This window comes from Chamaea fasciata, unplaced genomic scaffold, assembly GCF_029207755.1.
Source record: "Chamaea fasciata isolate MVZ Bird 193981 ecotype frontalis unplaced genomic scaffold, bChaFas1.0.hap1 SCAF_19, whole genome shotgun sequence".
Lineage (NCBI taxonomy): Eukaryota > Metazoa > Chordata > Aves > Passeriformes > Sylviidae > Chamaea > Chamaea fasciata.
In genome coordinates this window covers 7,708,291-7,734,153 of record NW_027094104.1, presented here as the reverse complement: position 1 = coordinate 7,734,153, position 25,863 = coordinate 7,708,291, and the positions used below count along the sequence as shown (strand labels likewise).

At 58.2% G+C, this 25,863-nt stretch overlaps 1 protein-coding gene across 4 annotated transcripts; it reads left to right on the top strand.

Moving 5' to 3' along the window:
* On the top strand, nucleotides 1-25,059 carry RNF157 (ring finger protein 157). Of its 4 annotated transcripts, XM_066200465.1 has the most exons (20): nucleotides 897-1,107; nucleotides 6,173-6,291; nucleotides 10,249-10,337; nucleotides 10,819-10,965; nucleotides 11,520-11,637; nucleotides 11,736-11,802; nucleotides 11,952-11,995; nucleotides 12,391-12,438; nucleotides 12,699-12,770; nucleotides 13,254-13,413; nucleotides 13,610-13,722; nucleotides 14,000-14,238; nucleotides 14,326-14,434; nucleotides 14,632-14,743; nucleotides 15,112-15,326; nucleotides 15,465-15,530; nucleotides 15,838-15,886; nucleotides 17,371-17,481; nucleotides 22,083-22,123; nucleotides 22,584-22,661. In XM_066200465.1, the coding sequence occupies exons 1-19, from the start codon at nucleotides 1,020-1,022 to the stop codon at nucleotides 22,121-22,123; spliced, it is 2,007 nt and encodes a 668-aa protein (XP_066056562.1). In that variant the 5' UTR covers nucleotides 897-1,019; the 3' UTR covers nucleotides 22,584-22,661. The 4 variants fall into 4 exon arrangements, with proteins under 4 accessions (XP_066056559.1, XP_066056558.1, XP_066056562.1 ...); XM_066200462.1 differs by lacking the exons at nucleotides 897-1,107; nucleotides 22,083-22,123; nucleotides 22,584-22,661 and adding exons at nucleotides 1-81; nucleotides 18,105-20,978; XM_066200461.1 differs by lacking the exons at nucleotides 22,083-22,123; nucleotides 22,584-22,661 and adding an exon at nucleotides 18,105-20,978 and having other exon boundaries at nucleotides 896-1,107.
* Nucleotides 25,060-25,863: the final 804 nt, after the last annotated feature.

Genomic DNA, 25,863 nt, shown 5'->3' with positions numbered 1-25,863 from the left:
GCCGGACTAATTAATCACCGGCGGGTTGAAGTGAGCGGTCAAAGGGTCCATCCTTCCTCTTCGGCTGCAAGTGGAAAATGAGTAGGTGACCAGTGCTTCCCAATAATTTAACGCTGGGGGAACTGGGGAATCTGTTGGGGTGCACTGGAGCGGACAGGCAGCTCCCTGCCTCCAGAGGCTGCGCCCGGCGGGGGCAGCTGCTCCTGGTGTGGAGCGGAGCTGGGAAGGCAGGATGGGGGTGATGGAGATGTGCACTGGAGGGGGGCTTTAACCTGGCCCCTCCCCAGCGCTGCGCGCCCCTGAGGTGCTGCTGGAGGGGATCAGTCCCTGTGCCATCAGCTGCACAAAATCCTTCTCCCTATAACCTGTCGGGAAAAGTGAGGGGCTTGTCCTTCTCCCAGGGGACACACCGGCGGCACGGGGTGCAGGGACAGAGGGACCATGCCCAGTCTGCCCCTGGGGGTCTCTGAGCTGGAATTGCTGCTCGGTGCCACTCAGTTGGAGGGGCTGGGGACACGGGTGGGAGGAGTGTGGGCCGTGGCGGACAGAAGTCACTGAGGGGGGTGCCTGAGAGTGGCAGATGATGGCGAGGAGGGGCACTGAGCGGGACTGGAGGCAGCTGGGGTGACATGGGGGTTGGCAGGTGCGTGGCACTGTGGGCACGCTTGTGCCACCGTGGGGGGACAGGTAAGTAACACCTGAAGGGAGAGACCCCACTGGCTGGGTGGGGGACACCGGGACAGGATGATCCGGGGAGGCAGCGGCAGCACCTCGTCCCTCACCCCACCGCCGAGCCGGGCCGAGCCGGGGCGGGTCGGGGCGTGCCGGCTGATGCCGGCCCCGCCCCGAATGTCGCAGCCCCGCGGTGCCGCGGAGGCGGCGCCGGGCGCGGCGCAGAGCGGAGCGGAGCGGAGGATGCTGCGGGCGGGGGCCGCCGCCAGCCCCGGTCCCGGCCCCCGTCCCGGTCCCGGGCGGGAGGACTCCCCGCCGCCCCCCGCCCGCTGAGCCCCGGCACGGCCATGGGGGCTCTGACCAGCCGGCAGAACGCAGGGGTGGAGGAAGTGGATATCCCCGCTAATTCCGTCTACAGATACCCCCCGAAATCCGGTGAGCCCCCGGGGGCTCTGGCGTCCCGGTGCCGACGATGGGGAGGGAAAGAGGGGAGCGAGTCGGGCGGGCACCGGGCACGACCTTGCTCCGGGCGGGGGTGACCCTGCGCACCCCAAAGCAAACGCTGACGCGCAGGGGGGACACCCTAAAAATCTGGGTCTGGTGGGGGGCACCCTGCGTGAGTGCGGCGCGGGAGGGATGGGGGTCCCCCCTCTCCGGGCGCCCCTTTTCCAGTGCTCCCCGCTTCCCAAACTTGGCTGAGTTGACGCGACTTTAATGACATTATTGTTACGATTATTTCTGTAGCTGTGGTCTGCGGCACCGGGCTCCGGAGCCGCTTTTGGTCGCCGGTTACTCCGGGTGCTGGCTGCTCGGAAAAATCCTGGGTTTAAATTCCCGGGAGGATGAGGGAGGCTGGGATGGGAGGGATTGGAGGGGATCCCTCCTTCCCAGGGCTCTGCCCCATCGTAGCACCCCAGCCCCTGCCGTGGGGAGCCTTCGCCTTCCCGGCTCCTCTCCCTGCCTCCAGGCTTGCTGGTGATGCATCTCCCGCTCCCGAATCCGGCCCTGTCTCAAACCTTGTGCGTGACCTTGGAAAATCCGTCCCTCCCCTCTGTGCCTCACTTTTCCCTGCGAGGGCCGGGCTGAGCGGGTGTCCGAGGGGGACACGCTGGGGAGGGAGGGGTGATGGGGTCCAGCCCTTGGGTGGGCAGCGCTTCAGAGCCGCAGAAATACCGGCACCGGTGGGTGATACCCCGGGGCACCGTGTGTGCATGTGAGGAGATTGCACAGGATCCTTGCACCAGTAAATATTATTAATAGGTAACTATTTTGGTAGTTAATAGGATAAGGTAAACGGTGGGATCGTTAGCGCTGTGACAAATTACTCACTAATTACAACTAAAGACCTCCTTAGCAAGAATTACAGCCAACACAAACCCTGTGCCTGTCCTGAAAAGCTGTGCTTGCCTTTTGTTTTTTTTTTTTTAAATCTAAAATAGGTTGCACAGCTGGCTGGAGATGGCTGATCCTTGACAGCCTGGCCTCCTGCAGGGCTCCCCTAGCTCCCCTTTTTACGTGGTTTCAAGACCTCTGTCACTTTGATGCCAGGCTGGACCAGCCCTTCCAGGGAATTGCTCTTTGTAGGGACAGTGTCTCCAGGCATTACAAGTTTTTCCCTCGGGACTCTGTTTTATTTAAGGACTCTTGAAATATCTTGGTATGAAGGGGTGGAGGGTGCAAGTGCACCCAGCTGAGCCCTTCCAAACTCATTCCAGCTGGCAGAGGTCTGGTGACCTCAGGCTGATGTTTAACTCCGGCTTTCAGGGAGAGTCCAGGGCGCTTGGCTGTGCTCAGCTGGCCTGGCCCCACCACGGGGCTCTGGGCAGAGCTGGGGAGGATGGTCCTGGTGCTGCCCAGGGTCCTTGCGAGAGGGGCAAGAGGTGCCCAGGTGACACAGCCATATGGACTGGGACAAGGGCAGGCTGGTGGCCCTGGGAGATTATGGCTGGTGTGCCTTTAATCCAAGTGGGATTTGTCTTCAGCACTGCTGGCAGCTGAGGGAGGACGTGCTGGGCAGCAGAGCTGATTCCTCTGTGGCAGCAGCGCTTCCCTCACCTCGAAAGCCACCTGGAAACAGCCTTGGAAATGTGGTCCAGGAGGGGAATCTCATGGGACCTTGGGGCATTTCCCTCTCTCTGTGGATGTGGCTTTGGCTGTTGGACTGTAGGCTCTCTCGGGATGGCCAGTGCAGCCCATGGGAAGAGGGCAGCTGTGTCTTGTCCCAGTTTAGCATCTTCCCATCCTGAGGGTCCCATCCCCTCCAGACAGGGTGTCAATGGGATTAGTTACACCATAGTTTTTGAAACAAAGGCTGAGATTTACTTCCGTGGCTGCCACTGGGAGGGAGAGCCAGCAGAGCTCAGATGGAGCCCACTGGCACGGCTTTTGGGGCAAGTCTCCAGCTTTCAGCCCCTGGCCCCAGCTGAGGTTGGCACTGAGCTTCCCTGGGGCACATGGGACTGCGAGCAGGGCCCTGGCTGGGGGCAGGAGCACAGGGATTAATCCAGCAGTGACACCCCCAGTCCTGGGGCAGAGCCCAGGTGGTGGCAGGGCCATGGCGTGCAAGGGCTGACGCAGCAGTGCTGTGGACGGGTTTGGCGTCAGCTCCGGCTGCCGCTGGCTCTGGCTGCCCGCTTTAGAGCACGGAATGAAATAATGGGCTGCCCAGAGGTCAGAAGTACCCAGAGCCTTTAACCAGCCCATCACAGCACTCTGTGCTGGCACCCACAGCCACAGGGTGTCCCTGTGCCAGCACCGTGCCATGGCCACCTGTCTGGGCTGACCACAAGCTGTGCAAGCGCGGTGCTTCCCTCAACAGGAGTGTGTGGATGAGCCGGGAATGAGCTTTTCTGTTTTAGCAGCTTTGGAGAGTGAGGCTGTGACGTTGGAGAGCCAGGGGCTGCAGTACCAGAGCCCAGCAGAGCAGCAATGGCTTGGGGCACAGTGCAGGACATGTGTCACTGCATGCCAGGGCCACGGGCACAGCACACACAAGGGTCCTTGCCCTTCTCTGTCACCTGGACAAGGTGGCGTCACTGGCACTCATGGGGAAAAGGAGCTGACAGCTGGTGCCAGATGTGTCCCATGTGCAGGTGCCAGCAGATGTGCAGGACACAAAGACTATTTTTTTTTTCTTGCTGGGAAGCTCAGACAATTTGGGTTTATTCCTCCTTTCCAGCAGCCACCCTGTGCAGCCCTTCCCGAGATGTGACTGTCCTTGACAGGCTCTCCTTCCCTGGGAGTGGGCGTTGGATTTACAGCCAGCCCATAATAAGGTGGCTGTGCCTGGGAAGGTGCTTCCCTGCTCTGCCCCCCAGCCATGTCCAGGGAGTCACTGGCACACTCCTGGTGCCCTGGTGCTTCCCTGGAAAAGCCTGGCATGACTCAAGCCTCTTGTTTAACAGCAAGGAGGACCTTTCCTGGGAGGGAGCACAGAGTTGGTTCTGCCTGCTGTCAGGAGGGAGTTGAAGCCTCTGGGAGATGTGCTGGGAGCCTGCAGCACCCAGGGATGCTCCCAACCCCTGGCAGGGAGACTGGGTGATCGCAGCGTGGTCCTCACCTGCTCTGCCCATCTTGTGGGAGCCCCCAGCACGCACTAAACTGTGGCTGGGCCAATCACAGAGAGCCTGTGCTCCATTTTCCAGCTTTTTCTCAGCGCTGGGGTGGCTTTTCTCCATGTTTAAATGTAATTTTTTTGCCCTCTCCTGCTCTTGCTCCAAGTCGGTGTCAGGAAAAGCTCTGGATGGCCCCATTCTCCCCTGGCTGTGCTGTTGCAGGCAGCTCCGAAGGCACTTTGCTCTTGGGGCTTTTTTTTCCACGTGGCCGAGTCCTTCCAGGCGAGCTGCCTATAAATTATGTACACGGAAAATGGGACCTGAAAGCAGCAGGCATCAATAATTGATGGTCGACGTTTGCCAACGGGCTCGCTGCATCCGGGCATCCCTGTGCCACGGGGCCTCGGGATAGAGCTGTGTGACCCCACTCATCCCTCCTGGCCTGAAGTTCCTCCCCGCTCCTCCCCCTGGGCTTTGGGCTCCGTTTTGGGTTTAAGTGCAGTATTAAAGCCTGATCCAGCCCTGCACAGTCCCTGCCTCTGCTGGAAGCTGATTGCAAGCTCTGACCTCAGTACCCACAAGCAGAGCTGCAGCCCAGGGCTTAATCTCCTTTATCTGTGGTCCCCAAATGTTTGGGTTTGGGGTGTCCCCCTGGGGGGGGGGGGGGTGCAGATGGATCTGTGCTGGTGAGTCTGGGGGTTTTATAAGCTAAACCCTGTCCCTGTGGCCGTGAGGATGCAGGACACTGTGTCCATGTCTGACTGACTGCTGTGCTTCTGCTCACCACTTGCTGCAGCCCCATCCCTGTCCACCTTTCCCTTTTTTCCCCCCTCAAGTCCCAACCCTCCCGCCTGGCCAGTTGCTGTGCCACAACATGCTTTCCCCGTACAGCCCAGATCTCACAGATGAGGAGCAGGAACCGGTTGGCTCCTGGCCAGGGTGGAGGAAATTCTCTGGTGGAGAAATGCCTGACCTGGGGGCTGCTTCCAGCTCCGGGCCAGGACATTCCAGTATTTTGGCCCAGTGAGGGAAAAAGGGACCCTGGTCATTGCCCAGTGTTCATCAGAGCAATGTGGAGCACTCTGCAGGGCAGGTGCTGATCTCCTGGTGGGTCTACAGGACCCCAAAATCCTGCCTCCTGCAGGCGAGCCCTTCCTAGGGAAGGCTGAAGGGTGAGAACTGACAGAACTCGGTTCAGTTGTGCTTTGCCCACCTTCCTGGTGGCAGCTGCAGCCAATCTGGGCAGTGTCTGGCTGTGGACATGCTACCCTGGGTGGCACACGAGGTCTGTCACATCCTTTGGGCAGGAGCAGCCCTGCCCGTTTTGAGGGCTGTGTGCTGGGTCCGTGCTGCCCTTCCCGGCAGCATCCCCAGGAATGTGGGATCCAGCCTGGCTCCTCTGGCCGGTCAGGCCGTGCCCCTGCCTCTCCTGCCTCCTCGGGGCATGAGCTGTTGTTTCTGGCCAGGATTAGCTCTGCCCTGCTGCCCCAGGAGCCCTCCTCACGGACCAGGATCCGTCCACTCCTGCCAGCGCGGGGATGGCTGAAGGTCAGGGTGACCTTGGGTGGCTCAGGCCATACTGGGGCTCACAGGGATTTCCCAGACAGGGAAAGGGGAGCAGGCACTGGTAAATCCCACGAACAGAGCAGCCCCCAGGGCCCGGACCCCTGCACCAGCCTCTCCCCATCCCGGCTCTGTGTGCCCAGGCATGGACGGTGGTGCTGAAGCGGGTGGGATGCAGGAAGAGGGGAGGGCAGGCAAGGAGTGTGGCTTCTTGGCAGCTTCTGCCTGCCTGGGGGCTCTCAGCATGTGAGCTCAACCAGCAAGGTGACCCTGGGGACAAAGTCACCTCCGAGCCATCGATCCAGTGGCTTTGTGCCGCTCCATCGCCCGGCTGAACCCCCTCCACCCCCTCCGCTCAGGCGCTCGCTCTGTTCTCATTTCAGGGAGTTACTTTGCCAACCACTTCATCATGGGCGGGGAGAAGTTCGACTCCACGCACCCCGAGGGGTACCTCTTTGGCGAGAACAGCGACCTCAACTTCCTGGGGAACCGGCCCGTGGTGGTGGGTACCAGCGGGGCCACGGGGCTGGGGGGCATCCGGAGCACAGGCACGCCCCTTCCCAAACCGCTGCTGGCTCTGTGTGCCATGGGGTGTGCGGGACAAGGCTGCTGGCTGTCCCCCTCCACAGGTGGAGCCAGCCAAACCTGCCTGGAGCGGGCTGAGTGGATTCTCTGATGGCTCATACAAGGGTTGGGTTCCTGCTGCAGCCTGTCCTCTCTCCAGGATGAAGGGTGAAGGGGAATTGGGCTGATTTAATCCAACTTCTTTCTCATTCCCTCTCCAAGAGCTGTGTTTTCTCTTGTCTCCCCCATCTCATCCAGGAGCCATATCCCAGAGAGGAGGGCACATGGTGGGGGACATAACACAGAGACGCTGGTGTGGTTCAGGGTAGTAGAGCAGCTTGTACAGGAACAGATGAAATTACTCCCCAGGCTCTAGCAAGAAAGGGAAAGAAATAAAATAGAAGTGAAAAGGTGGGGGTAGGTTGAGGCTGGCGATGGCATGGATGGGTTTTGCAGTGCTGGGTGCTGCCAGCTCCACCTGGTCTCAGAGCACAAGGGAACCCAGCTGGAGGGGGATCCCTGCACCCCAGGCTTCTGGAGATGGTTTTTGTGCTTGCTGCCTTTGGAAAGAGAGGAAATGAGTGCAGGGGCTCAGTCTGGGAGTGATGTCACCCTCTCATCTGGGTGCCTCTTAGCAGTGGGGCAACTCACCAGCAGTAGCTGGAGGAGTTTGAGGGGTCAAGTGTACAAAAGATTCAGGATGAGGTCTTAAAAGTCACAAAACCTTTTCTGTTAAGTCGAGATAAACTTGCCTGGTGCTTTGGCCCAGCTCTCAAGCATTGCTTGCTGCCAGCAAGGTTCCTGTTTCCTCCTTGGAATTGGCTTTGGTAGTGTTTTGGCAGCATCATGTGGTCCTTCAGCAGGGAATTGTCCAGCCCTGGACTGTGCCAGAGCAGGGATCCCGGCAGAGCCAAGGTCAGGAGCACCCACAAAGCACATGAACACTGGGTGGGCAAAGGCAGTGCCTTTGTCTCCATCCTCTGCACTTCCCTGGAAAATGAGAAATCAGCACTCAGGATCTCTACCAGCAGTGAGTGTTGAGAAATCCTCTTGATTACAGGAAAAGCCTCTAAACTGCCCAGTGAGCAGTTCCCATGTCAGCAGCACCGACAGCAGAGCAGCAGGGAAGGCAAAGGAACAGCTTGGAAACAGCAGAGAGAATTAATACAGCATCAGCAGCTAAATTGTTTTGCTCCGGTTTAATTACCGATGGCTGTGGGCTGCAGAGCTGTGACCAAGATCCCGTCTCCCCGGGGAGCAGGGGGTTCTGGGGCTGGACCTTGGGGTCAGGCCAGTTTTGGGGGCTCAGAGAGGAGTTGGGGAGGATCCTTGTTGGTTGTGGTCCAAGCCTGTGTCCAGGCAACACTTGGGCCTCTCTGATGCTGCATCCAAGTCCTGTCCTGTTGCTTCTTGGCTGCGATACTTTTGCTTTCTGGCCTTCTGTGAGAGCCCTGGTTGGGCTGGAAACATTAAAGACAGCCACTGCTTTTTGGTGGGAGATTAACTTTGGATTCCTTGAGGATCAAGGGCCAGGAGATCTTGGAAGAATTGTGTCCCAAGTCCTCTGTGAGCAGAGCACTTTGAGCTATGAGCAGCACTGCTGCGACAGGGATGTGCAGGGCAGCTGGAGGCTGTGCAGGTTCTCCCCTCCATGGATACGTGATAATCTGGATTTTCCAGCTGGGAACAGGTTCCCAAGGGGCTGAGAAGGGCGTTGCAGGTTTAAGTAGCTGCCACTATGCAGGGGCTGAGAAGCAGAGAAGCTGCTGGAGGCACTCAGAGAGCACAGGGGAAGCCAGGAACTGTCGAAATGTGCCACTGGGTTTCCCTGCCCACGCCAAGCTGCTGGGGTTTGCTTGTAGAAAAACCCCAAGACAGACTTTTGAGGGTGGTTTTTATTTCGCTTTAACAGAAGCTGGCCTGCACCAAATGTTGCTGTAAGGCACGTGGATGACATTCTTAACTTCACCGCAACCATTATCCATTCTTTTTCTGTTGTGTTTCAGCTTGATTTAAAGTGAGGAGATGCAAAACATCCTCTGAATAGCCCCCTTCTGATGTGCAAAATCTGGCTTGTAAAATTTAAGGAAAAAAAAAAATAAAATCCAACCACCCCCAGAAAGTGCTTTTCACACGTGGGAGTGAAAGAGCCCGAAGTGGTTTCTGCAGCACAAAATTTGCCTGTGGCACTTCCCCATCCTGCCCAGCCCAACGGCCCCTGTGGGTGGCACCCAGGGAACCTGACTGTCCCTTCCCTCCTCTGTCACCCACCCCTGGCTGCTGCAGCGGGAGGGGGGGGTACACCCGTGGGTGCTTTCCCTGCCAGGGCTGGTTTGGGTATGGTTTGACTGGGTGAGGTGCAAAAAAGCAATTTTGGGTGGCTGCATTAGTTTGAACAACAGGGGACGTATCACGACATGGCACAACATGTCATAACAATGGCTCAGCCTCAGCCTGGAGCGTGTTCTCACTCTCTCCCCTCCAGCTGCAATGGGTGACTCTGCAGGTGCTTGATTCTGCAGGTGCACATTTAGTGACTCATAAAAAAGTTCGTTAACAGCGGTTTAATGACTCTGCTGCCCTTTCCCCCACCTGGAGAGGACGAGAGCAGCAGTTCCACAGTGCTGGGAATTCATCTCCATCAGCCATGCTGTGTGCAGCCTCGGCTTTAACCTGCCTTTAGTGGCACGTGTGGGATCAGAGCTGTGAGATGGTTGGACGTGGTGATGGTGCAGCAGGGATGGGACAGAGCTGCACTGAGGGGTTCTGCCACCTGCCTGTCCCCTCCTGTCCCTCTGAGCCCAGCACGGCTCCCCCAGTCCCATCTATCCTGCTCTGCAGGGCTCTGGGGATGGGAAGGGTGATGATGGCTTTGAGGACAGGCTAGGGGATGATGTGAGAGCACCAGGGATGTGGGAAATGGGCATCTGGCTCCCTGCAGGGCATCCCAAGTGCCATCCACAATTCAGTCTTGTCCCCTTGGTATTGGGGTGCCGTGGGTGCCTTGGTGAGGGACAGTGGGACACTATTCCCTCTCCAGTGGCAGCAGTTGAGGCTCTTGGACCATCTGCCATCCCTGATGGCACCTGACACCCTCCTGGCTCTGGCTGTCCCCTGGCACATGGAGGCAGCTTGCCAACGAGCTGGGCCTTAATCAGGGCTGATCCCTCCTGGAGCTCAACCTACCTGGGAGATGGAGATGGAGGGGGGAGGTGGGTCCTGCATCCCACTGCCCTCAGTCTCCTTTGGGTGACTGCAGTGCCAAGGAGAGGGTGTCCCCTGGGTGCCAGCGTGTCCCCTCTCCCCAGGGAGCCCTGTAGCCCCTGTCAAGTGAACAGAAAGGACTGGGATGGACAATGTCACCTTGGAGGAGGGACGCTGCTGCCTGCCTGCTCCTGCCCAGACATCTTGCTGGCTCTCTGCTCTGGGCACGGGGCTGGCAGGGTTCCCACCACCCAAATCCCATCCACCACAGGGAGGAAACAGGGACACTTGTGCCTGTTTTTTTCTCAGCTGGTGGACAGGGAGGGAGCTTCAGCCTCTCTCTGCCCAGCCTCATCCAGCAGCATAAAAATCCGTCAGCAGCTGCCTGCTCTGTGCCCCACATCCCCCTCGCCCTCCAGCTGAAGGGACAAGAAACAGCCCCTCTGTGTGTCCCCTCCCCAGTGAAACTGTCCCAGCTGTCCTGGGCTTGCTGTTTGTGTAGGGATGTCCCTGTCATCGTGCTGCCTCGTACCCAAATGCCAGCAGGAGCTGCAGGTGCTCAGCACCCATCAGGATGCCCAGGCCACCCCAATTCCCTCTGTAGGGTGTTGGGTTTGGGTCACTGGGGGGTCCACAGCCACCGTCGTCCCCCCGTGTGCGTCTGCCTTCACCGGTGTCTCTCTCGTCCTAGTTCCCTTACGCTGCTCCACCTCCTCAGGAACCCGTGAAGACCCTCAGGAGCTTAATCAATATCCGCAAGGACACCCTGCGCCTTGTCAAGTGAGTCCGGGCACCCACGGCCCCGAGCCGCGGGGAGGGAGGGTCCAGCCGGGTGTTTTTAGGGATGGTGGGCACGGGGCTGCTCTCATTCCCACATGGGTGGAGGGAGGGAGGGAGGGATGAGCCGCTGCTCTCCGAACGTGCCCTTCCCCTCCTGCCTCCCGCATGCCAGCACAGGCAGTGCCGCAGGATTAAAGGAGCTTAGCGCTGCCTTTGAAGTGCTTTGCTTCTTCTTCCTCCCCCACCTTCCAAAGGCTTTGCTGGAGGGAGGCTGGGGATTGCGGCAGGGCCGGGAGATTCGGGATTACGGCTGAAATCTGTCTGCGGTACTTGCCAGCCTGCAGGCGTGACCTTGGGCATGCCAGGCACTCTGGCTGTGCCTCAGTGTCCCCTGATGGAGGGCAGCAGCCCCTTTTGGTGCCGAGGGGATTCATCCTGGAACACCCCAAGGCCCGTCTCCTGGACCCTCTGTGCTCCCCAGGTGCTCGGAGGAGGTGAAGACCCCGGGGGAAGAAGTGAGCAAAGCCAAGGTGCACTACAACGTGGAGTTCACCTTCGACACGGACGCCCGCGTGGCCATAACCATCTACTACCAGGCAACTGAGGAGTTTCACAATGGGGTGGCGAGGTGAGGGGCCCCAGCCAGGCCTGTATCATGCCCCCAGCTTGGCCTATGTCCCCCCAAGCCTGGGTTGTGTCCCTGGCTGATGGACATGGAGCCTCCCTCCCTGAGCATCTTTCCTCTTCAGGACAGGAAACAGCTGAGGGTGGTGCTGAGATTGGAGGGGGCTCCTTGTTTCCCCCAGGTGCCACCACCAGGTCCTTGCCAACCCCTGCCACCTCCTTCCCTGTCACATCCTGCTCCCTCTTTTTACCTTCAGATCAGAGTGGAGATCAAGGGAAATAATTTCCCCCCCAAACGCCTCCAGGTTGGCTGTGGAGTTGTCCCTGTCCCCTGCTATGCTGTGTTGGCTGCCCTGTGTTTACTTTACCCCGTGGATTATTTCAGCCCTTTTTAGAACTTCTTACCTCAGCCCCAAGAGGCATCTGGGAGGGGAGGTGACACGCACACACACACACACACCCCCTTCCATTTTCCTGGCATCTCCATGATCTGGGGAGAGCAGGAGGAGTGTGGGGACACCCGTGGTGCCCTGACCCTGTCCTCTCTCCACGGGACAGCTACACCCCCAGGGACAACAGCCTGCAGTCGGAGACGGTGCACTACAAGCGGGGGGTGTGCCAGCAGTTCTGTGTGCCCTCCCACACCATCGACCCCTCCGAGTGGAGCGAGGAGGAGGTGGGTCCCCCCAGCCCCGACATCATCCCGTGGAGGTGGAGGTGGGATGAAGCCTCAGCACGGCTCCATCTCACCGAGCCTCCCCTGTCTCTCTCCAGCTGGGCTTTGACCTGGACCGCGAGGTTTATCCCATGGTGGTGCAGGCGGTGGTGGATGAAGGAGAGGGTGAGGAGGGGGTTCCTTGCTGGGATGGCCATTCCCAGTTTGCTGGCATTGTGATGGGCAGAGCCTCCTGCTTTTCCTCACTTCTGCCGTGGCTCTGCCCGTCCCCCTGCATGTCCCCTGAGCGCTGCGTGTTCCTTTGTGTCTTGCAGAGCACAGTGGGCACTGCCACGTGCTGCTGGCCACCTTTGAGAAGGTAAGTGCCAAGCTGGGGCCATCCTCCCCTTCCCACCTCCATCACCCACCAGGTACCCACCAGTCTGGAGAATCTCTGGGGATTGGGACAGTGCTGCTGTGCTGGGGATGTTTTGGGCTGCTCCTCAAATCCTGGGATTATTCCCTCATTTTAAGCACTCACTTCTAAGGCATTTGGGCTCAACTCCATCTTCCTTCCTCCAGCAAACCTCTGGCTTTGCAATGTATGTGACCTCCCACAGCCAGCCTGGTGCTGGGCTGTCAGGAAAAGCCAGAATTCCTGCAAAATGGGCTTGTTGGGAGGGGGGGAGGGAGCAGTGACAGCCACAGGGTGGGTGAGTGCTCCAGCACAGCAGCCCAGGTGTGCCCCACCCATGTGCTCTTTCCTCCCTCCAGCACAGTGATGGCACCTTCTGCGTGAAGCCCCTCAAGCAGAAGCAAGTGGTGAGTGTTGGGGTGTCCCTGAGGTGCAGGTGTCCCTGCACACCCTGCAGGGAAGGCACTGAGGAGTTTTGGGGAGCCTCAAAAGCCCTAAGCTTCTCCCAGCCTTGGCCCTGCCTCCCAGGGAGTGCAATTTTGAGGTTAACAATGCAAAGACAACCCCTGGATGTTGGGGGGAGGAGGGCTGGCCCAAGCAGGGGGCTGGGAGCTCAGTGGCTCTGGGCAAGGTGTCTGCTCCTCACCCCTTCCCCATGGGGTTGCAGGTGGATGGTGTGAGCTACCTCCTGCAGGAGATCTATGGCATCGAGAACAAGTACAACACACAGGACTCCAAGGTGTGTGCCTGCATCCCAGGGGTCTTCCCTCCTCTCTTCTTCCCTTCCCCTAGCACAGGTCTGGCCGCTGAAACATGCTCAGGGCAAGAGTTTGCAGCACAGCACAGAGCTGGGGACACTTCGTGTTGGCATCAAAGTTGCTGGAGGCAGAAAACTGAAGGATTGAGCTTTTCCCCCCATCCTTTGTGGTCCCATGGGGGAAGGGTGATGGCTTAGATGGGGAGCATGGAGCTCAAGGCATGGGATGTGCCCTATGCTCTGCTCTGACATGTAAAAACGGGTGAAAATTCAGGTTTCTGTTTCCTTTGGCCTCATCTCCCAGGCTCCTGGAGAAATGAGGTCCCAGGGGGGCATTTCAAGAGCAGGCAGCCCATGTACGCAAGGCAGAACTGTCTCTGAGCACCCAGCCAGTATTTTAGAGCTTGGTGCCATGTGGGCTGGTGACCCCCGAGGCCGAGCAGTTCCCTCCTGTCCCCTGGGCAGGTGGCCGAGGACGAGGTGAGTGATAACAGCGCCGAGTGCGTGGTTTGCCTGTCGGACGTCCGGGACACCCTGATCCTGCCCTGCCGCCACCTCTGCCTCTGCAACACCTGTGCTGACACCCTGCGCTACCAGGCCAACAACTGCCCCATCTGCAGGCTGCGTAAGGCCCGGGAGGGGGGCTTGGGTGGGCTGCTTGGCATCTCTGGGAATGGGCTGGCATCTCCCACCCTCGAGCTCTGCAGTCCCTCTAGCCCCACTGGGAACATCCCTCTTGGGAGATGGGGTGTCATCTTTTGACAAGTCTCCCTTCAATGCCTGGTTTGCAGCCCTCCCTTTTTTTTTTCCTGCTACCGCAGCTTTCCGAGCCTTGCTTCAAATCCGAGCCATGAGGAAAAAGCTGGGCCCGCTCTCGCCCACCAGCTTCAACCCCATCATCGCCTCGCAGACCTCCGACTCCGAGGAGCACTCGGTCAGTGCCTGGCTGAAGGTGGGACCCTGGCCTCTTCCGCCAGGATGGGGAGGTTTAGGGATCCGTGTGTCTCTGAAGAACAGGGTTTGTTTATTTATTGCAATTTCATCTTGCAAAAAACGCAGGCTTGTTATTACAAAAAAAAAAAAGTTTTTTGGCAGAGTGTCCATTCTCTAGGTTTGAGCTTCTTCCTGGGGCATCGTGATCCCACTGGGAGTGAGGGGATCAGCAAAAATGGCCCAGGGAGGATCCTCACCCCATCTCCCCCTCTCCCCAGTCCTCGGAGAACATCCCCCCGGGTTACGAGGTGGTGTCCCTGCTGGAGGCCCTCAATGGGCCGCTGACGCCGTCGCCGGCCGCGCTGCCCCTGCGAGCCCTGGGGGACCCCCCGGGCGTGGGGACCCTGCCCTCCTACGGCAGCGACGGCCCCCTGCCCCCCCTGAGGGCCCTGTCACCCCTCGAGCGCCTGCCCGACTGCGGCCCCCCGGGGCTCAAGCTGAAGAAAAGCATCTCCAAGTGAGTACTGGGGTGGGTGTGCGAGTCTGGGGGTGCTCAGGGGGCTGTGGGCAGGGGTGAAACCCTCTGCTCTGCCCCTTTGGCCAGGTCCATCTCGCAGAACTCCTCTATCCTGCCTGAAGAGGAGGATGAGAGGTCGTGCACCGAGTCAGAGCTGAGGGTCTCCAGGAGGAGATCCCCAGCCCGGCATGAGGAGGTGAGCGCTGTCCGAAACGTGCTGGTAAGGAGTTGAGGCACTGGGTGGGCAGCAGGTCTGGGGGAGGCTTGGGATCAGAGAGACTTGCTGGGGTTGCCCCTCCTGGCTCTTCCTCCACCCGTAAGGATGCCTGGACGAGATGGGCCATCCATGCTGAATATCCCCCATCCCATCCTTCCCATGGGCTCCTCTTCCAGGAATGTGGCGCGACACCAGAGAGTGAAAACCTCACCCTGTCATCATCAGGAGCCATCGACCAGTCCTCGTGCACTGGGACACCCCTCTCCTCCACCATCTCTTCCCCAGAAGGTACAGCGTGGAGGGGCTCATAGGTGCTGGCAAGGCAGGCGAGTGGCATTGTGATCTCAGGACTGTCACACTGTGGGGGGATGCAAAGAGGGGTGGGCATGGCCCCTTCTTTCCCTGCCACGGACATTGGATGGAGCCCCAGGGCGTCACCTCTGCTTTACCACCTGTGGACCTGGAGATGGGGGCTGTGAGCCCTGGGGACCTGCTGGTGGCAGCTTTGCACCCACCACTCTGTGGCATGCAGCCAGTCCTTCCTCGGCACCCCACGCCTCCTCATTCGCCCCTCTTCCATTAGCGGGTGCTGTGCCATGACTCCCACCAGTGGGTGGGGGGGTCCAGCAGCCCCCTCAGCCCCTGCTCTCCCCCAGAGCCCGTGAGCAGCAGCCTGGCTCAGTCCGTCATGTCCATGGCCTCCTCCCAGAGCCAGCACTCCCAGCTCAGCACCGACACCGTGTCCTCCATGTCTGGCTCCTACATTGCCCCTGGCACGGAGGAGGAGGAGGAGGAGGAGGAGGAGGAGGAGGAGGAGGGGGACATGATCCCCTCACCTGCGGCCGCAAGCGCCACAGCCTCTGATGGAGAGGTAAGGACTGGGGGTTGTTGGTGGAGCCCAGGTTGGAGAGCTTCCCCATGGGATGTAACTTCTCCTCCTAAGCCACAGGCACCAGACTTTTTTCTTTTTTTTTTTTTCCCTTCCATCTTTCCCACCTTCCTCCTACAGTCAACACCTGTGGAGTCCCCGGATCTGAATTTTGTCAGCATTTCTGCCGAGGAGCGTGATGCTGAGGTAACCATAACTATCCCATGAGGAGCTGGGAGCTGTGGTGTCACCTGGCACCGTGGGGGGATCCCAGTTGTGCCCATCGAGGGGAAAGCTGGGCAGCTGGCACCACATTCCCCCAGGACTGGGCTGGGGAAGGGGTTGCCAACACATCCATGTCTCTGCGGGCTGCCCTGGGGATGGATGGGGCAGTGGGACTGTGCCCCACTGAATCCATGGAATCCCCAGGGCCAGGGATGTTCCCAAAGCGAGCTGGGAACAGCCCCTGGCACAGCCCTGGGCTAACACTCACTGCCTCTCACCTGTGCCGCAGGGCAACGATGTGCTGGAGGATGAGGACGCCTCTCCCACGCAGGAAGACGGTAAAAGGCCCTGGGTTGTTGTTGGCCCCTCACTTTCAGCTCACTGTCACCACGAGTGGGGATGCTGGGCTGTCCCCAGCTCCCCTGCTGCCATCAGGGAGAGCCCTGGGGGACTCTGTGAGCACTGGAATCAGGGAAACATCTCTCACAGCGGGGACACCCACGGAGGGGCTGAACACCCGTGGGTGGGGGGAGCCAGCCAGCCACGGGGAGCCCAGAGAGCTCAGCGTGGGACAGAGCACACGGTGGTTGGTGTGTAGGATCCATTGGTTTTTCCAATGAGCCAAATGGGAAAGAGGCTTCTCTCTCTGTGCTTTTTTCCCTCGCCAAGGTCTTTCCCCAAGTCTCTGAAACTCTCCCCTGTAGAAATCAGTGTCTGGGCTGATTCCCATAGGAAGGGGCTGCAGAGCTGTTCCCTCTGGGATGCTTTCCTCACTTTCTTTGGCCTGTCCTCAATGTGCTTTCACAAGTCAACAGACGCACATCGAGGGCTCCTCTCGCCTCCTCCCTTGAGCTCAGACAGCCAAGGAAAGAGGTGGTCACCTCCGTGCCATTGGCTACCAACTGCCCTGGATTGCTTTTGGGCAATAGGGAGGCCCACAGTGTGCCCCCTCCCACATTTCCAAGTCTCTTTTTAGCAAAAATACAACAAAACTATTTCCCCATCCAACCCAGATGCTCAGCCAAGCTGGAAAGCAGGAACACCCATGGAACACCCATCCCCAAATCATGGCCTCTGACCTGCAGAGAGGCTTATGCTGATGGGGAGATTCAAGTACAACAAACAGGAACAACCAGGGGCTGTGGTGGACATCCATGGGCATCCCAACAACTCTGGGAGTAGGATGGCCTTTCTCCTTAGGACACAGTCCTGCGCCTGTTCTTAACAGGGCTACTGGCACATTTGGGAACATCCCTCCTGAGGTTTAGTCACCTGCATCTGATGGATGCAGGTAAGAACCTGGAGGCTGATCTCTTGTAGAAGCGATGCTAACAAGCAGAGTTACCTCTCTCATCCCCAAAAGCCTCCATCCCCCCCTGCAAAAGCTTGGCTACGGCTTCTTTTGCCCCACGCATCCAGCTACTGCCTCTTCCTGGCATCCACGCAGCTCTCACTGCACCGCTGGTGCCGGAGAGGCTCCTGCAGGAGGTGATGGGTGCCACCACAGCCTGGCTGTGCCAGAGGGAAGGTTTGGCTGAACCCTGGGCAGGTTCGTGTGTGTGCCCGTGGCCGCATCGTCGCTGTTCCGCTGCCCTCCGATGCGGCCGGCGCGAGGGAAGGAGCAGCTGGGGCCGCGCCCAGGCGTTATTGTCCACTCTTCACCCGCTCCCACCCAGATGCATCGTTTCTGTGTCATTTTTTGTTTTTGAAAGAGGCTGGGGAGGGGAGAGGAAAAGCCCCAGAAATCCCACCCCCCAGTGCTAAAAAGGCGACGTCGAGCCCCAGCCCGGCCGTGGCGTTAACTGCCTTAACTCCCTTCCAGGCCCGAGGACAGGCGCTTTCCTCGGTCTGAGGTGTGACAATAACAATGACATGGGCATCGCACACGTGAAAGCGCTGGACAATAAACTGTGCTCTGAGGCCTGCTTACCTGGTGAGTGGCCGTCTGCTGAACATGAACTTGGGGTGGGGGGGACAGTTCCGCTCTTCCCTGCATCCCCCCAGCCCTTTGCATCCATCCCTCCTCTCCCATCACCATCATTCCCACCATCCTGGCCACTAACATCCCCGCCAGGTTGTCCTCACTGCACTCCTCCACCTGTCCCTCCGTGGGGCTGAGCACCAGACACGTCACCACCCGTAGGTCAGGGTGGCCTGTCCAGACTGGGCTGTCCCCATGGGGCTGCAGACTTGCTTTGCTGGGATTCTCTGTCCCTTGGCCAAGGGGCTGCTGGCACCCCAGGAGGCACCAGTCCTCCTTAGGAAGGTGGCTGTGTGGCACAGCTGTAGCCTGCTACAGGCCTGTGGTGGGCACAGCAATATTTTGCACTGGGATGTGATCAACAGACAGTCCAGCTGCACAGCAGGAGCTGCCTGCCTTGTCCTCCTCTTCCTCCAAGGCCAGGGAGATGGGGTGTGTCCGTCAGGTCATCTTTCTACAGAGCCCCAACATTCATCCATCTTTCCCATTTCTTCATGCTTTCTCTCCCACCCTCCTTCCACTTCTGTTTCCTCCCAGCCTCTCTCCATCCCTTCTTTTTTCTTCCTTCCCCCCAGGCTCCTCCGTCTGCGTGAAAGTTCATGTTCGCTCTGTGCCAACACGGTTTTCTCTACCCACGCTTGTGCCCCTTCCCTGCCCAGAGTTGCCCAAAGGTGACAAATGTATTGAACACCCCTGGCCCCTGTGTGGAAGGGGGCAGTGGGCTGGGGACCCTGCCCAGCCCTGCAGGCTCTGCTTCCTCAGCCTTTGTGTGGGGAAACGAGCCAAAAAGCCAAGACAACACCCTCCAAGGGGTCTCTGTCAATACATTTGTGGACAAGTTGAAAGCAACTCTGCCCCTGCCTTGCCCCTTCCACGGACTTTGTGGCAGGTCCCAGACCTGCAGCAGGTGCTGGAGAGCCAAGAGGGTGGGTGAAACCCACTGGAGGGAGGGGAAATCCTTTCTTCTCCCCCACTTCTTTGAGAAAGCCTCCTCTCCTGCTGCCTTGCCTGTTCCTGGTGGTTTCTGTGCTGGAGAAACACGGCTGAGGCTCTTGGGGAGGAACAGGTGCCTGCCACAAAAGCCCTGTGTCCCCCCCATCACCCTCTGCCAGCAGCTGGCTGAGTCCTGCTGGCCTGGGGGGGCTGGGGAGGGAGCTGGGGGTGTCCCAGCAGCACCTCTGCTTTGCTGGAGGGCCTAGCAAAGCATCCCTTGGCCGTGGCAGCGGCCAAAACCATCCTTGACTGCATCCCTCTTGGTTGTGCTGGGGGGAGGATGAGGAAGGGAGAGCTTTGCAGCCCAGATGGCTCCAGCACAGGGTCAAATTCTTGCTCTGCTGTGAGATGTGCACTGGCCTCATCCCCTGCCTGGTGCAGGAGCTGGTCCCTGGGCTGAGCCCAGCCAAGGATGCCCTCTCCATCCTTTGGCCACCACACCTGTCCGTGTGTCCAGCAGCTGCAGCCCTCAGCACAAGTTTGCTGCATGAGAGGCGTGATCTAGTCTTGGCATTTGTGGGGAAAAGCAGAGGGCTGCCCCTCGTGCTGGGACCAGGGGCAGAGGAGGTGCAGAGTGGGGGCTTTGGGGCTGTCCATGGTCCCCTGAGAATAGCAGACACAGTGTTCTCTATCCCTTTTCACTCGCTGTAGGATACAAGGCATTTTTTCCCACATAATAATGGACAGTGATCACCGTTTTCTGACTTTTCCTTTTTGAGTTGTACCAGTTTGTGTAGATCAGGATGTTCCAGCAGTTTTTAACCAGGGTAATGTCCATTCCAGTAGGGACTGGAGACAAAGTCTCACATAACATATCTAACCCAGGTTTTGGTGCAGTTTTTGGCAGGGCGTAGCTGAAGTCACACCCTGCTGTACAGGAGAAGTTATAAATACATGGTTCAAGCGGTTGCACAGCTGTATCTTTGTGTCATCCACTGTTAAATTGTCACAAGGGTTCTTAGGCACACACACCCTTATTCTGTGGATACTGGGATGGATTCAGGGTCATAATGAGGCGACATTTTGAAATGATAGACACAGTTTTGTGTCCAAACACACAGCTTAGGCTCTCAAAATATTACTTTTACTTATAAGCCCCTGTCATTCTCTCACCACACAACCATCTACATCAGTGGTTTGCCATGCATGTGTATGATTGCTCTTAAAAGCCCACGCTCAGTGTTCCAATGGATTAAATCCCATTCCTACCACAAGGATTTGGTGCTTGGTATATAAAGAAGCACTATGTATTGCTAAGACAAACGCTGTGACCTTTCTGGTGATGGGGACATAAGAAAATTTGATTAAAGACTGCCAGGATTGAAATGCCCTTTCAAATTTCAATGAATAGAAGTCCCTTTCCCCATTCAGTGATAATCCCAGCACTGGTAGAGTGTAACCACAACTGAGCTGGAATATAGCGGAGTGCTGAAGACACTGCTTTGAGCAATTCCCAGACCATCAGCCAGTTGGTCATTAGCATCTGGATATTTTTGATATTTGAAGCTGACCACTGTGTGCTTCCAAGAGCGGATAAGGAAGACCTTAAGGGCTGATCTGTAGTGTTCAAATTATTAATGGTTGCACCCAACTGATCAGTCAGAGTTTCAAGACTGATATTGTTCAGTACTCCTGTTCCAGTTCCCAATATATCAGTTAGATGTGCAAGGTAACAGCCTCTGGTTTAGCCAGGAAAACCACCCAGCAGAGGAGGTACCTGTAAAAAGATTAACATTTTGGTCTGATAGCAGAAACATTGGTCTGCATCTCTTTAAGGACTAGGATTGAACAGTATTTGTTGTTCAACCAATTTGACCTTGAAATGTTCAGATTTGATTTTATGGGTTTTGAAGAAGTTTTTGGAGCAGTTATGGAGGGTATTCTGGGCACCCTTAGACCCTCTAGGGTACAGTCAGCTTCTATATCATAAGGAGTTACGATCAGTATTGTGTCTTTAAATTTACAGTCCTTTAGGCTCATGGTGAGACAGACTGGGGGTGTTCCATATTTTGTGGTTTTGTTTTGGCTGTATACTTCATAAAATTCCTCAGGGCTTGTACCCAGCTCATGACAACCCCATTCACTGATTGTAGGGAAGGCAGTTGCATCCTGGCCCTTGAGATCTGTGGTGCTCAAGAGTCTACATTTAGGACAGTCTCCAGGCTGGTGACATTTGATAATGATGTTTTTGTCCTCTCTGTAATGGATGAAGGCGCGGGATGTGGTTCCTCAAAGCTTCTTATGAAATCTCTGCAGATTTCAGTCTGGTGGGAAACAGCTTTGGGAGGAGGCGAAAGTTTCCATCCTGGGGATTTTAGGACACAAGGTTTAACTAAAACCTATAGATCCTGCAGAGCACGGGTTGCAGGGGCTGTCCCCAGGGTTCAGAGCATCCTCTGGCCACAGCCACAGCCTCTGCTGCGGGCAAGGTGGTAAAAACAGCTTTGGAAAGAGAAACTGGGGAAAAGCATCTGCCAGAAAGGCTGGCACTGAGGTGGGGCGGGGGTGCTGGGGAGCTGCTGTAGAAAACCCGAAATGCCCTGAGGCCTCTTGCTGATTTAAAGCCACAGATGCTCCAAGCTGTGAGCAGTGGGCCAGGCGAGCTGGTTGGGTTTCACCAGGCTGGGATTGGCGAGCTGCTCTGCCCAGGGCAGGTCTCCCAGCTGCTGACAGCAGGGGAGAGCTCTCCAGCAGCACAAGGGGTGGGAGGTGGGTGGGCACAGGGCTGGCACCCTGCTCCAGGGCCAGACCATGTCCTGCTGCCCCAGCCCTGCTCCTTGGCAGCCTCGCAAGGGTGCACTGAGCAGAGCTGGGTCTCTGCACTGGAGCACTGCAGTGACTTAGGCAATATCAAGCTCTTAATGGGATTTCCGTGTGCATGTACATGTGGTCCTGTTTAATTATCCGTTCCCTCCGGGATCTGCAGACTTAACATGCCTCGCTCTCCAGCCTGAGCTCGCCATGAAAAGCCAGTCGAAATGGCAGCTGTCACCTCCCATAAATCAGCAGGCAGCAGGATTTTGTTGCTTCCCCTCTGAGAAAGCCTCAGCCCTTGGCCTTGGCATGCCCTCACATTGTCCCTCTGGCTCAGAGCTGCCCTGGGCACAGGGCTTAACCTCGCTGGAGGGTGCAGCCAAGCTGCCTTAGGGGTGCACCCCCTTCCTAAGGGCACCACGCAGCCTCTGATGGGTTTGGTGGTGGGACACAAGCCACGGGCTGAGCTCTGCCATTGCCCTGCCCCAGCTGAAGGGTGCTGCCTGAACTGGGACCCTGCAGCCGGAGAGGAGGCATGCGGGGGCCCAGCTGTCCCCGCACCACAAGCATGTCCACCCCTCGGTTCCCCTTTGGCACAAAACCCCGGGAGGCTCCACGCATGGGGACCCCTCACCCCGTGCCCGGCAGCAGCCCCCTGGCCGTCCCCGGACCCCGTTCGCAGGCGCTGAGACCCCCCCAGGCCCCGCGGTCACCCCGTTTGCTCGCTCGTGTGCATGTCCCCGTGTCCCCTCGCCGCCTCCGCTCCCACCTTCACCATGTGCCTTCTGGTCTCTCCTGCCACGCAGCCGCCGTGCCGGACTCCTGCCCCATTAACATTGAGGAATAGGTGAGACCCCCATGAGTCCCCCCAGAGCTGCACCCCCCATCGTGTCCCGTCCCCCGGGGGGTTGGTTGTCACCCGTTGCTGGTGGCCCCCTGACCGGCCAGGCCAGGGGGACATCCCTTCGTGCCTGACCTGCAGCCCCACAGGGCACCTGCATGTGGCCTCTGGCTGGGCAGAGGGGGCACAGGCAGACCCCCTCGTCTGGGTTATTTAAACGCAGCAATGGTCGCGCTGTGCTTCCCGTTTGGCCCTCAGCATTCCTGAGAAACTGGGGGTTTAAGGGGCTCCCCCAGCCTGGAGAGGTAAGTGCAGGCACCCCCCAGCCCTCACTGCAGCCAAAACCCAGCGGGAGGCTGGGGAGGTGGGCGTTACTTTGGGAGAATAAATCGTACCCCCCACGGAAAAACGAGCCGAGTGCACCAGTGGGCTTTGGGAGCCCCTAACTCCCATTTTCTCCCCCCAGGCCCAGAGGCAGCCAACAACAACGTGGGGCTGCAGCAGACGTGGCCCCGCCGCCCCCCCGGCCCCCGGGACCCGGAGCAGGCAGCGGCCGCCCTGCCCGTGTGAGGGCTCAGCCTCGGTGGGGGCACAGACCCCCCTGCCCACCCAGAGGGACCCTGGTGTCCGGGCAGCGTGGGCATCGCCACCTCCACCCCTCAGCTGTACCAGGACTGATTTTCAAAAGAAAAGACGGTAACCTTGTTTTCCGTGGGGGCTGAAAGCCATGTCACTTTGGAGTCCCCCACTAGCACCTTCCCATTCTCCAGCCCTAACAGGGATGGGCTGGGGTCCCCTCCTGCCCCCTCCCCCTGGTCATCTTACACCCCCAGGCTCCTCTCCAAAGTGTGGAGCAGATGGGACAGGGTCACCTCACCGAGGGGGTTCTGGGATGTGGGTGGGTGGGGACAGTGGGAGGATGATGTTCAGGGGTGTGGGTTCAAGGAAGAGTGTTGGGATTGGCATCCCTGGTGCATGAGCTGGTGACTTTCATGGGGGGCCGCCCCCCCCCCCCAGGTTTGCTGGCCCATGCCCCTGCCCTGCCGTGTGCTGTCCCCACGCCATGGGATGTCCCCGTTAATGCACTGGAGGTAATGGTGCCCTCAAAGCTCCCCCTCCCTCTGCTCTCCTCCTGAGCACCACCTGGGCTCCTGGGCCTGGCCCTGAGCTTGCTTTTCCCCAGGGCATGGAGTAGGGTGGCAGGGGTGGGCGGGAGACCTGGTACCACTCCCCAGCCCTGTCACCAGCCCCTGGGGCATTGATAATTTATCCTCTCTGTCTTCCGCCCTGCTGTGAGCTCAGGGCTCTGGGCAGTGCCCTCTGTCTGGAACAAGTGCCAAAGTGTCACCCCCGTCCCACCCGTCCTGCCCTCCTCATAACACTTTGTAGCAAGGGGTGGATGAGGGTGTGGGAGCTGCCCCCCATCTCCATCCCTCTGGCCAGCATTGGGCTGACAGCATAAGTGGATTTTGCTCCAAGGGCAGACACACAGGGATAATAAAGGAGGAGGGATAAAGCCACAGAGCTTGTGGGCCTGGTGGGACCACTGGCAGAGGCCAGGCTCCACTCCAGAGAGCATCAGGGACAGTCAGAAATCCCTTGAAGGAGCATCAGACCCTGCATTCCAATCTGCTGGGCTCTGGAGCTGTTTGGGGCAGCCCAGAGCTGAGCCTCCCTTTCCACCACCTGATTTTGTCACATGGCTGTGGCAGTAAAGGCCACCTCCTCTTTGCAGGACACAGCTGCCTGGTGGTTTCTGAGCCACCTTAGCACAGAGATGTTCATGCACTGAAAGCAGTGTCCCTGGAGGGGTGTGTGTGGGACGCAGGTTCCCAGTGCCATCCCCCACGGCAGAGCAGGGGCTGTGCTGATGATGGCTGTGGCTCCTAAAGAGGGATGAAGCGCTTTTGCGATCTGGGGGTGTTTTCTCTGCCTGGCTCACAGCCAGGGCCATGGCAGCTGCTTGCTCTGTGGCCCCAGTGTGGGTCCTGCCAGAGGTGGGTTTGGAGCTGGCCATCCCACTGCTCTTTCCTCTGAGCTGTCTGCCTCCTCTAAGCCCACCAGCTCCCAGATTCCTCCCTGAGAACCGAGGGCTGGGTCCTTGATGTGAGGGGGTGACATCTCTAAAACGCCATCCTGTGGCATGCAAGGTGCGAGCTGCAAACAGCAGGGAGGACTGAAGTGTTGGGAACAAACCTTGTCCCCATCTGGGGACGTGGTGGGTGTCCCAGCCCCAAGGAGCCACAGCACCACACAGGGAGAGCTTTGGAGGTTCACCATCATGCTAAGCTGAGAAAATCACGGCAGCCATCTCTTCCCTAAGTCTCCAGCATGGGCAGGGGAGAGAAAATCGGGCTCTCGGGGCACCTCGTCTACCAAAGCCCAACCTTGGTTCCAAAGGGGACAAGGACAGCTGGCCTGGCACCCTGGCACAGGGTGCTTGTGGCTGCCAGCAGAACAAGGAGGACTTAGGAGTGACCGTGAAGGTTTCCTGGCTTCTCTGAGCGGTGTCCCCAAGGCTGCAGCAGCGGCCAGACGAGCTCATGGGGCGGCCGCAGACCCGGGGTGACTGTGGGTGGGCGCTGCCCCTCGCTCAGAGTGACCGCGGCTGCGATGGAGAGGGGCCGGGAGGATGCTCTGGCCGAGCAGCGCTGCCGCCGGGCTGTGAGCAAAGAATCCATCCTCTGGGTGGCACAGGAGAGACGGGATTTGGGCATGAGTGACACCAGTGCCGTCCTCGGCCACCCAGAAGGGATAAGGGGCAGGCAGGAGCTGCCAGCGCAGCGTGGGGTGGAAGGTGACAGCCCCTTGTCTCACGGGGCAGCCCCTTGTTCCAGTGACCCACGTGTCAGGGATTTAAGGAAGGAAACCAGATTGCTGCTTATGATTTTGCTTTGAGCATGTTTTGGATTTTAAGAGTATGTTTAATAAAGGGTATCTTATGTCGACAAAGTGTCCAGAGTCATTTCATGGTTTCAGGGTGAGGGCAGTCGGGGTTTGGGGGACTTGGTGTGTAGAAATCCATTTTGGCTGGGAGCACCCACTCACCTGTCACACAGGTACCTTCTCCAAAACAGCCCAGCTGATTCAAATGTCCTAAAACACTTCCCACAGTCCCTTCCAACCTGCATTCCCAACTATCCTAAATCCTGCCAGGACGGAGAGAGGGCAAATGCAAACTAAACCTCTGCAGGAAGAGTCTGGCCTGGGGTAGAGGCATCTTCCTGGTGTGTGGTGTGGGTGGCCCCTGTCACTGCTGGGATGGATGAGGACACCCAGAGGGAACTTTTCCTGCGGGAGGAGCAACAAAGAGCTGGGAACTCATGCAAGAGAAATCCCTCCAGTGGTAGGGAAGAAAATGTGTGCTGGGAGCTGATGTCTTGAAGGTGAGGAGGGCTGTAAGGGGGGTTATAATTTGAGTTTAGTAGAACAGACAGATGATGCAGGGGGGAAAGCAACTTCCTTCTGAATCAGAGTCAAAATCAGAATCAATCGGATTGGAAAAGACCTCTGAGGTCATCAAGTCCAACCCATGACTGAACAAGCTGGGGGGAATGGCTTGTAGATGGTCTGATCCTTCAAAGGGATCCCTCCCTGGCCTCTCTGAAAGCTCTTGGAACAGCAGTTAGGAGGCAGGGATATCTTAGAGAAGCCTGTGGCTGTAATTTTTTAATATTAAATAAAGGCAGACTTCATCCTTTATTTTTGGAGTCTGCCAGACCCCCTTCAGCTTTGCCCCCATCGCT

Bases quoted from the DNA above. Each gene is read 5' to 3' on its own strand.
- RNF157 (XM_066200461.1), top strand. From the start codon at position 1,020: ATGGGGGCTCTGACCAGCCGGCAGAACGCAGGGGTGGAGGAAGTGGAT. The intron at 11,996-12,390 runs GTAAGTGCCAAG...TCCTCCCTCCAG, and splicing joins TGCTGGCCACCTTTGAGAAG to CACAGTGATGGCACCTTCTG. The intron at 14,239-14,325 runs GTGAGTACTGGG...CCCTTTGGCCAG, and splicing joins CTGAAGAAAAGCATCTCCAA to GTCCATCTCGCAGAACTCCT.